At 42.7% G+C, this 15,994-nt stretch overlaps 3 protein-coding genes across 4 annotated transcripts in view; 1 reads left to right on the top strand and 2 right to left on the bottom strand.

The window, feature by feature from the left end:
- LOC108281039 (rootletin) overlaps nt 1-3,885 on the bottom strand; it is a 30,370-nt gene extending 26,485 nt beyond the window's left edge. Inside the window, exon 1 of one of the 2 annotated variants that reach the window (XM_053674193.1) lies at nt 2,813-3,885. The gene's annotated coding sequence lies outside the window, so the exon portion shown is untranslated. Of the gene's footprint in view, nt 1-754; nt 1,013-2,812 lie in introns of those variants that run through there. The other variant, XM_053674192.1, reaches the window with a different exon arrangement.
- A 178-nt stretch (nt 3,886-4,063) lies between these two features.
- LOC108281106 (myb-related transcription factor, partner of profilin) lies at nt 4,064-5,780 on the top strand. The gene is made up of 2 exons (XM_017496677.3): nt 4,064-4,596; nt 5,285-5,780. The coding sequence occupies exons 1-2, from the start codon at nt 4,155-4,157 to the stop codon at nt 5,728-5,730; spliced, it is 888 nt and encodes a 295-aa protein (XP_017352166.1). The 5' UTR covers nt 4,064-4,154; the 3' UTR covers nt 5,731-5,780.
- Nucleotides 5,781-6,799: 1,019 nt separating this feature from the next.
- On the bottom strand, nt 6,800-12,488 carry necap2 (NECAP endocytosis associated 2). Its single transcript, XM_053674124.1, has 8 exons — nt 12,321-12,488; nt 11,009-11,109; nt 10,738-10,842; nt 10,219-10,300; nt 9,599-9,707; nt 9,036-9,192; nt 8,573-8,651; nt 6,800-8,045 (listed from the first exon to the last, which is right to left on the bottom strand). Exons 1-8 carry the CDS (start codon nt 12,410-12,412, stop codon nt 8,003-8,005), a joined length of 768 nt encoding a protein of 255 aa, XP_053530099.1. The 5' UTR covers nt 12,413-12,488; the 3' UTR covers nt 6,800-8,002.
- Nucleotides 12,489-15,994: the final 3,506 nt, after the last annotated feature.

Raw genomic sequence — 15,994 nt, 5'->3', positions numbered from 1 at the left:
ACCACTTCCACATGGTAACTGTACGTCTGCTCCGCGTCGGACCATATCACACCACCACGGCGTACTGACTTCCCCATCACGGCACACCCCAATATGTTCTACTCCTCCTGTGGCTGTCACAGCTTATTGCCCTCGGTGTGCTTCGTTCTGCCCCTCTTTCGCCACCCCATGTCTAAAATCCTGGACACGCCTCTGCTGGATGAAGCTTCGTTGTTAGAACGCCAGCTGCTAGTCAGACTGCTGAGGTAAAACCTCCCACTGTTTATAAACTTCTGTAAAAGTCAAACACACTTTCCTTTATTATACACGTTTGGATTTTGAGTTATATAGTAGTGTTTAAACACACACACACACGCGCGCGCGCACACACACACTGCTAACTAACCCTAACCTTTTCCATCAAGGCTAATAAGCTAAAGAACGATGACGTCAGAAGAAGGCGTTTGAATTGTGACGGTCACAGACCGCCAGAACAGACGTTTGAAACGCGGTCTCGCGCAATACCACACGCGCTGTTTCGTCGTAGCCATGGCAACTACGAGCTAACGCTCCAGCAGCATCCGCTGGTGTGTCTGCTAGGCTGGTTAGCATCTTTAGTTAGCTGTCTGTTGTGACAGGATTTAAACTTCGGTCCGGTTTCACTAGTAAAAGTGAAAGCGCTGAGGGAGACTCACTTCCTGCCGCACGCACGCACGCACGCGCAGCCTCCTGACGTGATTAAAACACGCTGTAAATCACGCTGTAAATCACGTACCTTCTGCGGGAAGAAAAGAGCCGACTTCTGTCTGACATCTTCACCTCAGAAACGCGCTGGATTTGGGGATGCAGTAAAAACCGTTCCCATTGCGGAACATTGCCGCTGTGTGGATGCGTATTTCCTGCAGGGGTTTGTGTTTTTTTTCCGGGGTGGGACTAAAATCACGCCGAGATTTACTGAGGACCAAATCAGTGCTCATTAAATCCCGGGGTCCGGTACGAATCATTTCACTGAATCGGTTCTTATGAGCTAACTCGTTTAGAGGAATCAGACCGTCCGTGTTTTGATTCATTTGATTCATCTACAAAGCCTTTGCATTAAATGGCAGATTTTTGTACTTTTCTGAATGATGTTGGAGTTTACATAACTGTCTAACGTGTTTATGTTGAAAAAAAAAACACAAATAAAAGTAAAAACCGTAGAAAGAGTAGTGTAATGTAGAACGAATACTACATTACAATACAGTTGTGCGTCAGTGGATTTACATTATACACCATTTGGGTCACTCTTGCTTTATTTAATTTTCAATTTTACAGCAGAACTCCACGTGTCCACGTGTTGTGACGCAGCATTGGAGCTTTTCAATATGGTGAAACTCATGGAAGTTTGGTTAGCAGTCAAAGCTAAGTGTCAGGACAGTGGTACTTTGGGAATTTTGGGAGTTTTTTCTTAGTCATTTGCCAACATATCTGATGCAAAAAAGTTGATGTTTCTGACTGTTTTGTCTGGGCTGTCACTGTGCCTTTAAACTGTCTATGTAAAGGACTTCAGGTCATGCTAGCTAGCTAGCTAAATTGCTAGCCTCGGCCTTGCCATTCATATTTCCAGATCCATACCAAGGGTGTTCTCACAAAGTTTCATTTTAAATGAAGTGTGTAGCAAAGAACATTTCTGGCCCATCAAGTGTCAAGAATGGAAGGTAGTAAATAACAGATGGTACCAACATACACAGCACAATGAATGCTTTTAGCATGCTAACATCAGCTAGCTCTGAATGCAATCTGACACTTCATTACATCTCATTTGTTTTAATGTCAAGCGTGAAACATATTAGCATTTAATGAACTTCTTTTGTAAAATACCACGTATCCTTCCTTCCTTCCTTCCTTCCTTCCTTCCTTCCTTGTCACGGGGAAACCTGGAGCCTATCCCAGGGCATATTGGGCACAAGGCAGGGTACACCCTGGACAGGGTGCCAATCCATCACAGGGCACAATCACACCAATCAGCCTACCATGCATGTCTTTGGACTGGGGGAAGGAAACAGGCGTGCCCAGAGGAAACTCCAGAAACATGCAAACTACACACACACACACACACACACACACACACACACACACACACACACACACACACACACACACAGGGAATTGAACCCCTGCAACTAGACGTATGAGGCGAATGTGCTAACCACTAAGCCACCGCGCGCCCCTTCTTTAAGAATTTAAAGAATTAAAATAAACCTGAAAATAAACTTTGATTCTATATTTGTACATTCACTTCCATTTAAAACTCTTCCTGAAACAATGGATTAGTCATGCTTTCAAACAGGAAGCTAGGTAAATTAGAAAACAGCATACTTTACAATAAAGGATCGTTAACAAAATCACGTTATTGTAAAGAAAGTACAAAAAAATTGGTGAGGTTTTAAGATTTTGTATGTTAGGCCCTGAATGTTAGCTAGAAGCAATTTCGTGTAAGTTACTTAATCAATCACAGAAATGTTTAGACTGTTCACAAACAAAAAGAGAAGTGCACAAAACACACTCGGGGAAAGCCAGGTTTAGGTTATTAGAACAGAAAAAAATGAATGAAAGAACTGGAATTTGTCAATATAATTGGAACAGAAAGAAGGGAATTAAAAAAAAAAAACACTTTATTCCATGAGATCAGCGAGAAGCTGTACAAGTCCAGGTTTTTCAGTGGATCACAACAATTATATGTCATTACTGCTCCACAAAACAACTTGATGATGTAATCACTAGGATAAAAAACAGACTTTCTTTGGTCTCATGGGCATGGGTGTGTAAGAAAAGTGCACAAAATCTCACTCACCCCCGGCTGAGAGAGGAATAAACTCCAGATCCTGCTGCACAACGTTTACTCCTGCACTTACATGATCAGACACACAACAAAATGCACCATGGAGACAGTTGTATACACACACACACACACACACACACACACACACTCCACCAACCGGTCCCCACTGAACACCGTCACACACTTTACGCTTCCCTGATATGTCTACGGCAAACCTGCAGTGTGTGGATGTGCGGTCAGGAAATACCTCTTTTTTTATTTAAATGAATAAATGATATCTTATAGATATCTGTAAACATACGCTATTACACATGTGATAAAAAAACAACTTCTCAGCTTGTGGCCATGATGGGACGTATTCGGTCAGCTACAATACTCAAGTAGGATGTGGCACTCAAGCGATGATTGATCGGGATTAACGGGTCCAGAGTGTGTCATGTAAACATTCTCCACATCATTACACCACCTCCACCAGTCTGGACTGTTGACACAAGGCAGGTTGGGTCCATGGATTCATGCTGTTGGCACCAAATTCTGACCCTTCCATCTGTGTCCTTCAGCAGAAATCGAAATTCATCAAACCAGGCTACGTTTTTTCCAGTTTTCAACTGTCCAGTTTGGTGAGTCTGTGCCCACTGCAGCCTCAGCTTTCTATTCTTGGCTCACAGACCTATGTGGTCTTCTGCTGTTGTAGCCTATCTGACTCGAGGTGTGACATGTTGTGCAGTTTGAGATGCTTTTCTGCTCACCACAATTGTACAGAGTGGTTATCTGAGTTACTGTAGCCTTTCCGTCAGCTCGAACCAATCTAGCCATTCTCCATTGACCTCTCTCATCAAGAAGGCGTTTCCGTGCTCAGAACTGCCAATCTGTACGTTTTTCTTGATTGCACCGTCTGAGTAAACTCTAGAAACTGTTGTGTGAAAGTCCCAGGAGATCAGCGGTCATAGAAATACTCAAACCAGCCTGTCAAAATCACTGCGATCACATTGTTCCCACATTCTGGTGTTTGATGGGGACATGGAGCTGCTGGCCTGTGTATCTGCATGATATACACGATGGTTGATTGGATAATAGTGTGAATGAGTTAGTGTACAGGTGTTCCTAATAAAGTGCTCAGTGTGCTCTTGTATTTTTGTTATTAATAATAATAATAATAATAATAATAATAATCATAATAAAAGGACAGTAAGGTCATTTAGTGCTTATGACGTCGTGGCGCACAGACGGGTGGGGGGTGTGGGGTGTGGGTGGCATTTCCACCCTGAAATCCAGCGCGCTATTTTGGTGTCCTTAACGCAATCGCAAAAAGCTCGGCGAGGGCGCACCGCAGCGGCGCCGTGACATTCCGATCATGTCGGGCTGCATGGATGAGATCCGAGACAGACTCCGACAAAAGAAGTTCACGCAGGAGGAAACGGACATCCTGGTGCGGGAGGTGCAGAATCGGCACGACAAAATCTACGGTACCCGGAACAGGCCTCCGCGCTCCGAGGACGTGAAAAAAGCCTGGGATGAAGTGGCTAAGACCGTCAACGCCACCTCCTCCACCGGCATCCGGAGAACCGCCATGCAGTGCCGCAAGCGCTTCAACGATGTGCGACGGAGAACCAAGCAGAAGATCACCGCGTCCCGGCGCGCCATGAACGGAGCTGGAGGAGGAGGAAGAGGAGGAGGAGGAGGAGGAAGTGGAGGAGGAGGAGCGAGCACCAGCGAGACACTGAGCCCGGCCGAGGACACGACTTTCCCCGAGGAGAGCGCACACGGGTTCGGGGGGCTCGAGTTCGGCCTGACAGGTAGCTACCTGAAAGTACCTTAACACTCACACAAACTGATCCATACTGACCAATCCTCAACACACACCTCCGCAGTTCCACATCTGAACACACACTGCGCCATGTTACACTTCCGCTCCAAAATAATGAGGGGGGATCTGTTCACTACCTCCTGAGGTAAATCCTGACGTCCAATCACATTGCAGGGTGACGTCACAAACAATCTGTTAAATCCCCTCACATGTATTCTGCCAGCATTTCCTGTTATAATTATTAGGATAAAATACTGAGAATAAATCCCACAATTCGATGTTAACCAGAGGAACCTAGTTAGCTATAAAAAGCTAACCTTACCTAGCAGATTCCTGGTTTAACAATAACAAATAACATTATTGTAGCAAAATCGTTTTCAAAATATTTATGATCTATATTGGTCTATTTCTAAAACAATGTAAGGAGGTAGGCTACATCTGCGTCACATGCCAGATGTTAGAGCACGTTATTGTGTGGAAAAGAGTTTATTTTTAATCAGTTATTCAGAATGAATCCAGTGACACATACTGAGAGTTGATGCCTGCGAACAGTAGTGTGTGTGTTAACTTTTATGATCATTTCAGTGTTCCGTTAAAGATGAGTTGGATAAAGCAAACGATGTGATACATTTGAATTCACTGTTTAAAAGCTTGTTAAACACCTCGCACTTCTTCAGCTCCGCAGGGGGATGCGGCTGTGCTGGCCCCTAAATCGGAGCCGGTGTGGGGTGAGATGGAGCGGGCGGAGGCGGAGGCGGAGATAGAGGTGGAGGTGGAGGACTCTGTACAGCCCACAGGGCGGCGGCGACACGGCCAGCAGCGGCCCGGGGATCTGGCGTTCCTGGACGTGCAGCAGGGAGGCTTCGACATGCTGCAGCGGGAACTCGGGGCCCTGCGGCGCACCATGAACACTCGGCTGCGCAGGATGGAGAGCAGGGTTTACCCGCTGCTGGCGTCTGTGGAGGACAGTCTGCGCAGACTCGCTAACGCCGCTGAGCGCTCGGCTCCTCCCCTGAGCAACACGGGCTCTGCGTCTGCGTCTGCGCAGCCCACAAACCCGCGCCGCTGCTTGCGCGTGCGCACGAGAGGGAGGAGAGGAGGGTCCATTAATATTTGGTTGTGATGTTTTGTTTTTTTTTCTTCTAATTATTAAACCCTTTTAAAATCCTACTACAGGGTCACATGTATTATTGAACACTTTTTATTAGCTATTTATTCACATCATACAGGGATCAGCAAGATGGCAAACTTTCTGTTCCCTATATATTAGGGCTGGGTAAAAAAAGATCGATTCTCCGATTTGAATCGATCTTCAATTTAACGAAACGGTATCGAGTCGGGAAATCCCCGAATCACATGCTTTACTGAGAGATTGGGAATATTACCTGTAGTTCGCCTCTCGTCCTGAAGATGTCGCCATCTTTCATGTTTTCAATTCTTAAACGTTTCAAGTTGTTAATGAATTTCACTGTTGTACATTTACAATGTTTTTTTTTAATTTTTTTTTTACAGTAATGTGTAGTTTGTGCTTACCCTTTGTGCGTTATATGAACATATTTATGATTTCTTGTTACATTTGTGACTCAAAGTAATTAAACAATTGTACGGGTCCTATTATTAATGTAAATATGCATTTCAGTAATATAGCTAACAATGAGTTTCAGTTACCAGCATTTATATTAAAACATGGATTCCATGTCTGGAAAACTAACATTGTAACTGAAATATTGATAACTAAATCGATATTGAATCAAATGAAAACCATATAAATAAGAAACTAATCGCCAAATCGGTGGCAATACCCAGCCCTTCTATATATATTTAGCTACATGTTTATTGCTAGTTTTGTATATTTTAAGACTTGAGTCCTGGGGTGAAATTTACCTCACGTCTGGCCTCAGAACCTGCATCGTGGGTGCTCTGTATTTTCATGACGCCTCCTCAGTCACCAGCTGCTCCTGCTGAGGAAGCGAGGCAGGAGGAACGAGCCGTCTCCACTAACACAGTTGTGTCTCCTTTCACAGAGCTGAGCAGAACAAAGCTGCTGGTGCAGGAGCACTGCGTCATTACGGATCATATTCGAGTTTAAAGAAGCATCCTGCGTTAATGTTCCTTCTTCAGAATGCTGATCCAAACATAACTAACCAGCCTGTAACATCTTCCAAGAAGAGATCAGACACATGACAAACAAGTGACAGAAAAGGGAAAGAAAAGATTTTATTTACAAATTAAAGTGTTGCTTTACATTTTATACATGTTTTTTTCTATAATTAAAGGCACTTGGGAAGAGATTGAGCTCTTAAAATGCTATCACAGTAGAGAAAGTGATACCAGAACAGCTTCATAAAACGTGTGTGTGTGTGTGTGTGTGTGTGTGTATGTGTGTGTAGGGGAAATAATAAAATCTGCACTGACGTTAACAGACGAGTTCTGACTGAATGCAATCAGAGATAGGAAATAACACCGGTTCGAGCTTCCTTCTGCCAGAAATCTACTACAGGACATGTTTAGTGTCTGAACTCTGAGGTTTGCTTCCTTAGTTTTGTGCTACGAGGCTAGAATGTAGCCAGCATGAAATGAAAAGCTACAGCCTCCGGTTTAGCATGGTGCAAGTGTCTGATGATTTACAAACCAAGTTTGCAAAATGCTAAAACATCACGGACACCAAACACGTCTCCACTCTGTGTGAAAGATTTCATTTTTGTACAAACCGCTGCTTCAAACATTAGTTTTACATACATTTAATTTCTTTTTTTTTCCTTTTTAAAACTCACTGGTTCCTTCACGGGCCCAAAATAAAACAATACCGATCAGCGAGCTAGCATATAAAACCAAAAAGGCTTTGCAGACACACAGGAAAATGAACGGTGATGTCCAAAACAACACCGAGATGAAGGACAGGTCATGAGGACAAACATTATTCATAACTGTATAAACCTCAGCTGCTCGGCTCTGTAAGTGGATTCACATAAAAGCGTACAAATAAACGACATGATCCTTAAAGAAGGGAAAAAAGAAAGCAACAGATAAAAGATAAAAGCAGATCCCACTGCACGAGAAACAAACAAACAAACAAACAAAAATATTTCAAGAATACTTTCCTAAACAAAAAAGTGGAATGTGGATCCTCGCTCTGTTCTCAGTGAGCTCAAAACGTACAAATGTGCACACGTGACACGACTCACTCTGAGTGTGTGTGTGTGTAGGAGAAAAACACATCTCAGATACGTTCAGTGTTTTCTCTCCAGCTTTTCATCCACCTTGCTCTGAGGGCAAACTGCGTGTGTCCTTGTGTGTGTGTGTGTGCGTGTGAGTTTGTGTGTCTTCCTGCCCACACACACACACACACACACACACTCACACACACTCACACGCACGCATACCCGTTCACACAATCAAAACTGCACCCATCCTGGTTTCACACTTTCCTGAGTCGTGCTGCAGAGAGAGAGAGAGAGAGAGAGAGAGAGAGAGAGATTGAGTGAGTATGAATATGAGTGATAATTATAATTTGTAAATATAATAATAAGGAATATTTATTATAAACGTTTGATGTTCACAATTAGCACAAAACATCCACAACACTGATGATGAAAAAGCACTGATCAACTCGGTCTGAAATTAGCAAATGAAAGAAAACTTTTCTTCAACTACTGATACTCTTCCCATATTAATAATAATAATAATCATCATCATCATCATCATCACCACCACCAAATCAGCCCTTTTCAAACTTAATCTCAGAAGTTATATCTCTATTTAATAATTTGTAATTTAGTCAGTGTACTAAATCTGCTTCAGCCATTTTATAAAAAAAAAAAGTGGTGCATGTTATTAAATATTTAAACATTACTAAAACATAGGAAGCTATCTCAGTAAACCTTCATCAAAACAGCCCTAATGAAAACAAATCCTGTGCACTCCCTCCCTCCCTCCCTCCCTCAGTCTGTGGTGCTGATACTGACCCTGATCCAGCAGCAGTGAAATCCCCCCACTGGTCCTGAGACGCCTGAGTTTGAGGAGCTCCAAAATCCAGCAACGTCCCTGCAGTGAGAGAGAGGGGGAGAGATGAAATCTCTATGATGGTATAGATCAGGGCTGTTCGGGCATATCCACACAGGGGCAACGTAGATGCAGACTTTCATTCCAGCCAGTCAGGAGCCACACCTGGTACACTTTACTCTCCAATCAGCTATAAGGTGTGTCTCCTGGGTGGCAGGAATGAAAGTCTCCATCTACCCCCCGGCCTTGTGTGGATAAGCCTGAACAGCCCTGTTGTAGCATGATAAGAAAATCTGAATTACTGAATATTAGAATAATATCCAAGACTCACCAGTATACTCTCTTACTGATTAGTGTGATTAGAGCGTGCTGAGAGAGGACATGCTTTAACCAAATATATACCAAATATTCTTTTATGAATATTACCTGTGCTCTGTTGAGTGGGTGTTGCGATCTGGTGGGCGGAGCCAGAAGGAGGAGGAGAGCAGAGTCCACCACTTTTCCCACCAGGAGGAGGTGGGAGCAGACCCCCAGCGCCTGCGGGACGAGATTTAGAGGCCGCTGTGTCCTTCTTCTTTATGTTCTGAAACAGACAGAGAGAGAAATGAATTATGACTCGGGTTCACGTGTAACAGTCCTGTTTATAACTGTATAAGTGTTCTGTACAAGTCTAACAGTCCTGCGTATGAATTGGGATTTGTCCAGACTGCCTCTCTAGGATCTCTGGTCAATGTTAATATGACATTTCTATCAAATTGGGTTTTGGGGTATTTTTGAAGCCAATTTGAAAGAATTTTTCTAGATTTAGTTTTAGAAAAGGCTTAAAATCCCAATAGTTTTGATAAAATGTCAATAACCTAGTAAGGACTGAATGCATCATCAGTACTTAATTCATTTTTACATTTAGACTTGTATTTATATTGTGCTCTGTCTCGATTCGACCCCCCCCCCCCCCCCTCGTCTCCCCCCCTCGTCTCCCCCCCTCTCACCCCGAGGCTGATCTTGATGGTCTGTCCCTCTTTAAAGCCAAGGTCCAGTTTAGGAGCTGTGCTCTGATTGGCTTCCTGCTTGGCCAGTTCACCTTCCTGTTTTACCCACCTGAGAGACACAGAGAGAGAATTAGTCACACGAGTCAAACCTGTCAAACACCTCGCTTTAAGAACACCTTTCACCACTGGACCCAGCTATGTCATCATGGGCGGAGCCACCACAGAAAGGTGCTGACACACATCTCTCAGGGCAGGAGCAACTTAATAACAAGCAGGGGGTGATGTTGAGAACGTACATGGCAGTCGGAGAAGTCACTCTCCCAACCTGAAGCATGTGAACTCCGCCCACCTCTGCTGTGATTGGCTGGTAGAGATGTGTGAACAAATGGGAGGTGGAAGCATTGTTCTAATCATGCAGCTTATAAGTAGTGAAATTATTTTACTGAGAGACAAACACTACATCACTTCGTTTTCTTAACGACGTGTGGAAAAGGACGCAACGTAGCGTTCGTGTCTCCTGCTCGGCCCTTAAAATGATTTAACACGGTCAGTCGGAGATCTTTTTCCCTTCTACTATAAAAGTGGTGTGTTTAACATGCCATATCGTCGCACAGACTCACTTAAAATGATCCTGGAGGGCCACGTTAAAGTCGAACGAGTCTCCACGATCCGCGAAGCCGAGCCCGATGAACGCGTGTCGTCCTGAAAAACAAACACAACAAGACGATGTTCATTACACTGCAAACAACAACGGCTTAATACATGGAATTAATGATATAATAATGAACATAATAATGTTCAGTCCCAAATTCACTGAACAAAGCGCTGATGGTGGAGAAAAAGACAGATACTTTCATTTGAAAATATATCAAAAACTTCATTTGAATCTTAGTACTCTGAAGGTCTTGAGCGAAGTAACAGAGGTGAAGAGAGGGATGGAAAGAACAACGGAGAGAGAGAAAGTGAGTTCACAAGAAGTGTGTAAATTTGGTCGTTAAGCAACAAGTAAATGACAAATGTCAGTAATTCAAAGATTAACACATACAAACACACACACACAGAGTAACAACACACACACACACACACACACACACACACACACACACAGAGTAGCAACACATTAATAATCGTGTTATTACCGTTTCCATCTTCAATCTTGACCACAAAGTAGCGACTGGAATCTGTGACGGCTTCTACAGATGCACCGGGGTACTGATCTACTGGAGCCTGCGCAAACAGCTCACCTGTGCGCGCACACACACACACACACACACACACACACACACACACGGTCAGTACCTAGGCAGACAACTGATTTAGAAACACACTCACAATGACACAGACACATGAGAACTCCCAGAAACACACACACACACACACACACACACACACACATACACACAAACACACCTGTGTTCCTGTCCTCCAGTTTGATAAATGCGATTTTGGCCTTTGCCGTGATCTTCATGCGGCCGGTCCAGGAAGGCTCGTCCAGCTTCCAGTCAGCAGCGCTGCGTGATACAATTTACACACTAATTACATTAAAACGGCAGTAAGTGACTTTGTATTAAACATTAATGATTAAATCAGTACAGCACCTGTTCTCTTGCACTGTTCAGAGTCATCCAGTAAAGTTTCATACTATTTTAGAGAGACACGTAAACGTGTCATAACTCACCACTTACAATCATGGCGTTAACTCGCGCTGCAAAACCCATGTTTTTAGGCAACTTGTTTGAGATATTTCCTAATCCCCAAGAGGCGCATACGGCCGCTTTAAATTCAGTCAAATCAACCTTTAGATTTATAACCTCATGACTTCAAGCGACAACAGAGGTTCTCTCGTGGTCGACTGATTATCTTACGCAGTGACTATATGCAGCGATGACGTCGACTACACGTTCGTTCGGACTGAGGAAGATCAACATGACAGAGGCGTTTAGTTTCCTGAAACATAACAATAGTTTCACTTCAGTCGCCTTGCGTTTTAATTATGTTTATTTAATTCTGTCTCAATAATAATGATCTGTGTATATTAGCTATAATTAGAGATGGCACAATAAGTGATTTTATGATATTTAAGGAAGCGTCAGTGATGGGACTAGTTTATAGAGTATTTATAGAAAAGCTGATGATATTTGTTTGTATTCTTTTAAAATGAACTGATGTTACTGTAAAGCACCTCGGTTAGCTCTTAGTGTGCTGTTCATTAATACTATTAAATATTAATAAACGGGTTTCATGTCAGGCCGCCTCACTGTACATCCGGGCCACCGTGCCCCGTCAGGTCTCGTGCCATTAACCGTCAGTTCCCGATTTCACCTCAGATCAATTATACTTTTTAGTTTTTAGATATTTTTGGTTAACGTTTGAAACGAAGTACTCGCGTCGACAAACAATATAAAGGTGATAAAAACCTTTTAGAAATCTGACTTCGACGCCTGTTGCCTTAAACACGGTAATTAGCAACAGGCTACCACAACTCTGTGGAAACTCCAGTCACGAGCAGTTTAATTCGCGCGCGTTTATTATAAGTATACATTTATGCAAATCTGGCCTGTATACAGTGGCACAGCGACCCAATCACTGCGTTTTATTACTCGATGAATTAGCATATGTATGATCTTTCCGGAACTTTGACATCCGTATAACCGTGCTGGAGATCCCCGGTTTGGGTGGGAAAAGTATCGTTAATAAAGTTGTTACGATCCTTTATACTCACCGATATCCCCGATTAGAAGCCCGTGGAGGAATCTTGTACACGTGAACCTCCGGTTTAACGCAGAGAATCGACTCGTACGCGTCGTCCGCCATCCTGCTGTTTTCACAAACTTTCAGTGAGCTCACCTGAGCAACAACAGCGAGGAACTGTGCTGGGCATTTCCGTTCTAACACCGAGTCCCAGAATGTAGAAAATAAAAGTCCCGGGGCTGCGTCTGAAATATCTCCCTAATGCCTATATAGGTTCCCTCGCACGGAATTAACTACGGTTATAAAAGCGGGCCCTGTGTAGTGCACTCTATTTCCATTTGGGATTGAGCCCTGGTCGGAGCCAGAATTTTACACATGACTGCGAATTCTTTCAAATAATGTCTGAAAAAAACCCTAAAATAATATTCATTTATTCAACAGAAATATGAATAGATGTGATATTCTTCTGTGGGAAAAAGTAAGTACACCCTTGGCCCGAGAAGCTAGTATTCAGAATCAGAATCAGCTTTATTGCCAAGTATACGTACCCATACAAGAAATTTGTCTTGCTGATAGGAGCTTCCAGTGCACAACAGCAACAAGACATTTATAATAATAATAATAATAATAATAATAATAATAATTATAGAATATATATATATACATTTATTGATTTAGCGGACGCTTTTATCCAAAGCAACTTACAAATGAGAAAATACAAGCAAAGCGATGTATCAAGCAGAGAACAATACAAGTAGTTGTACTATACAGGACCCGTTAATTGAGTTCCAGAAGAAGCAAAGTGCACAGAGTAGAGGTGTAAGTGCCAGAGTAATTTATTTTTTATTTAAAAAAAAAAAAAAGTATGGTTTGGTTAGGTGTTTATGGAAGAGGCGGGTCTTTAGCTGCTTTTTGAAGATGGAGAGAGAGTCTGTGGTCCGGATTGAGGTTGGAAGTTCAGTCCACCACTGAGGAACAGTTAGTGTGAAGGTTCTGGAAAGGGACCTTGAGCCACGTTGAGTAGGAAATACTAAGCATCGGTCGCTAATCGATCGCAGATTGCGAGAGGGAACGTAGGCCTTCAGGAGAGAGTTGAGGTAGGAGGGTGCTGTTCCAGACAAGGTCTTGTAGGTGAGCATCAAGGCCTTGAATTTGAGGTGGGCGGGTACAGGAAGGCAGTGGAGGGAGATGAAGAGGGGTGTGACATGGGTTCTTTTGGGCTGGTTGAAGACGAGGCACACTGCAGCATTCTGAATATATATATATATATATATATATATATATATATATATATATATATATATATATATATATATATATATATATATATATATATATATATATATATGTATGTATATATGTATGTATATATTGCAAATGTAATATATATCTGTTATATACAGTGCAAGGAAATGTAATGTAATGTAATGTAATGGCAGAGGATGTTGGGTGTGTTGGATAAATAAAAAAAGACTAAACTGTGTATTGTACAAAATTATTGCTCAGTGGGGCAATTTAAGTGTTGATGAAAAGGATAGCCTGAGGGAAAAAATCTGTTCCTGAACCTGACGGTTCTGGTGCTCAGGTCTCTGAAGCGTCGGCCAGAAGGCGATAGTTCAAAAAGGTGAGCAGGGTGGGCAGGGTGAGTGGGGTCCAGAGTGATTTTTCAAGCCTTCTTCCTCATTCTGGAAGTGTATAGGTTTTGAACGGAGGGCAGGGGGGAACCAATAATCCTTTCAGCAGTCTGAAGTCTAGAAGATACGACCATATCACACCGATATTATCAATACTGCATTGGCTCCCAGTGAAATCTCGCATTAATTATAAAATACTTTTATTAGCCTATAAAGCACTAAACGGTCTCGCGCCACAATATCTAAGCGACCTTTTGGTTTTATATGATCCGCCACGCCTACTTAGATCAAAAGATGCAGGCTATCTGACAGTACCTGGAATAGTGAAGGCTACAGCAGGGGGAAGAGCTTTCTCTTATAGAGCGCCACAGTTATGGAACAGTCTTCCTATTAGTGTTCGGGACTCAGACACAGTCTCAGTGTTTAAGTCTAAGCTTAAAACGTATTTGTTTACTCAAGCCTACCCTGACTAGATTCTGTTCTACTACTTCGCAGTCATAATAATCTTTTTTATCCCTCTCTCCTTTCGCCGAGCCCCACACGAATTTATGGAGATACTAGAGATCCAGATCCTTTCTGCCTCTGGATGGAGCTCAAATCTTCTCTACTTCCAGACTGCTGGGACTATGGCTGCTCCTAACGCCATACAGACTTCATATAAATCCATAATGAACTTTTTCACACTATCTGTTGTGACCCAGATGAGGACGGGTTCCTTCTGAGTCGGTTCCTCTCAAGGTTTCTTCCTCTTAAAACATCTTAGAGAGTTTTTCCTCACCACCGTCGCCACTCAGTGGCTTGTTCAGTTGGGATAAATTCACACCTTTAATATCTGTACACCGTGTTGATATTTCTGTAAAGCTGCTTTGAGACAATGTCTATTGTAAAAAGCGCTGTACAGATCAAATTGAATTGAATTGAAGTGTCCTTTGTAGCCTTTAGAGATCTGATTTCATAGCTGAACCAAACCAGACTGTTATTGAAGAGGACAGACTCAATGACTTGAGTAGAACTGTAAATGGTCTTCACTGATATAGTGCTTTTTACCATTCTTTCATGCAATAGCCTTTTAGCTGCAAGCTGTTTGAGGGTTTTCTTGCATGTTCTGCCCGTTTGAAATCCCCCCAGAACATTTTAACGGGATTCAAATCCGGGCTTTGACTAGGCCTTTCCATAACCCTCCATTTCTTCCTTTTGAGCCGTTCCTTGGAGGATTTGCGAGTATTCTTAGTATCATTATTCTGTTGAAATGTCCAAGTTCAACTTTCGGACAGACGGCCTCACATTATCTTCAAGCACTCTTTGATATGATGCAGAATTCATAGTTGAATGCAAGAAGTCCAGTCCCTGAGGCAGTGAAGCAACCCCAAACCATAACATTTCCACCACCGTGCTTCACAGTTGGTATGAGGTGCTTCTCCTGAAAAGCTGTCTTTGGACTGCGCCAAACATGTCTGCTGTTACTGTGACCAAACAACTCTATCTTTGATTCGTCTGTCCAGAGCACATTATTCCAAAAGGTCTGGTCCTTACCTATATGCTCATTGGAAATCTGTAGTCTTGCTCGAATATACTTTTTACATAGCAAAGACTTTTTCCTGGCACGACACTCCATGCAGGTCAAATTTGCACAATCTCTTTTTTATCGTAGAAGCATGCACTTTGACACCAAGAGTTACAAGACTTACTAGCAGGTGGTCTTGTGATGAAATACTGGGGTTCATGGAGACTTCTTTTTGCATCAGACGGTCTGCTCTTGGGTTGAATTTGCTGGGACGGTCGGTCCTGGACTAATTAGCAGTTGTTATAAATCTGTGCCTTTTGTAGATGATTTTCCTTACAATGGAACGATGTATTTCAAATAATTTGGAGATCTTTTTTAACCCCTTGCCAGACTCATAGGCATCCACTGTTTGCATATCCAAATTTGTTTAAAAAACACCCAACAATTTCCATAGGGTATACTTATTTTTTTGCACATGGTTATACGAGTGTAATGGTCGGGGTGCACATACTTTTAGCTGTATAGCGTATGAATGTGCAAGACTAATCAAATATGGTTAATGATGCA

Source organism: Ictalurus punctatus, chromosome 21, assembly GCF_001660625.3.
Source record: "Ictalurus punctatus breed USDA103 chromosome 21, Coco_2.0, whole genome shotgun sequence".
NCBI lineage: Eukaryota > Metazoa > Chordata > Actinopteri > Siluriformes > Ictaluridae > Ictalurus > Ictalurus punctatus.
This window is presented reverse-complemented; position numbering and strand designations above follow the sequence as displayed.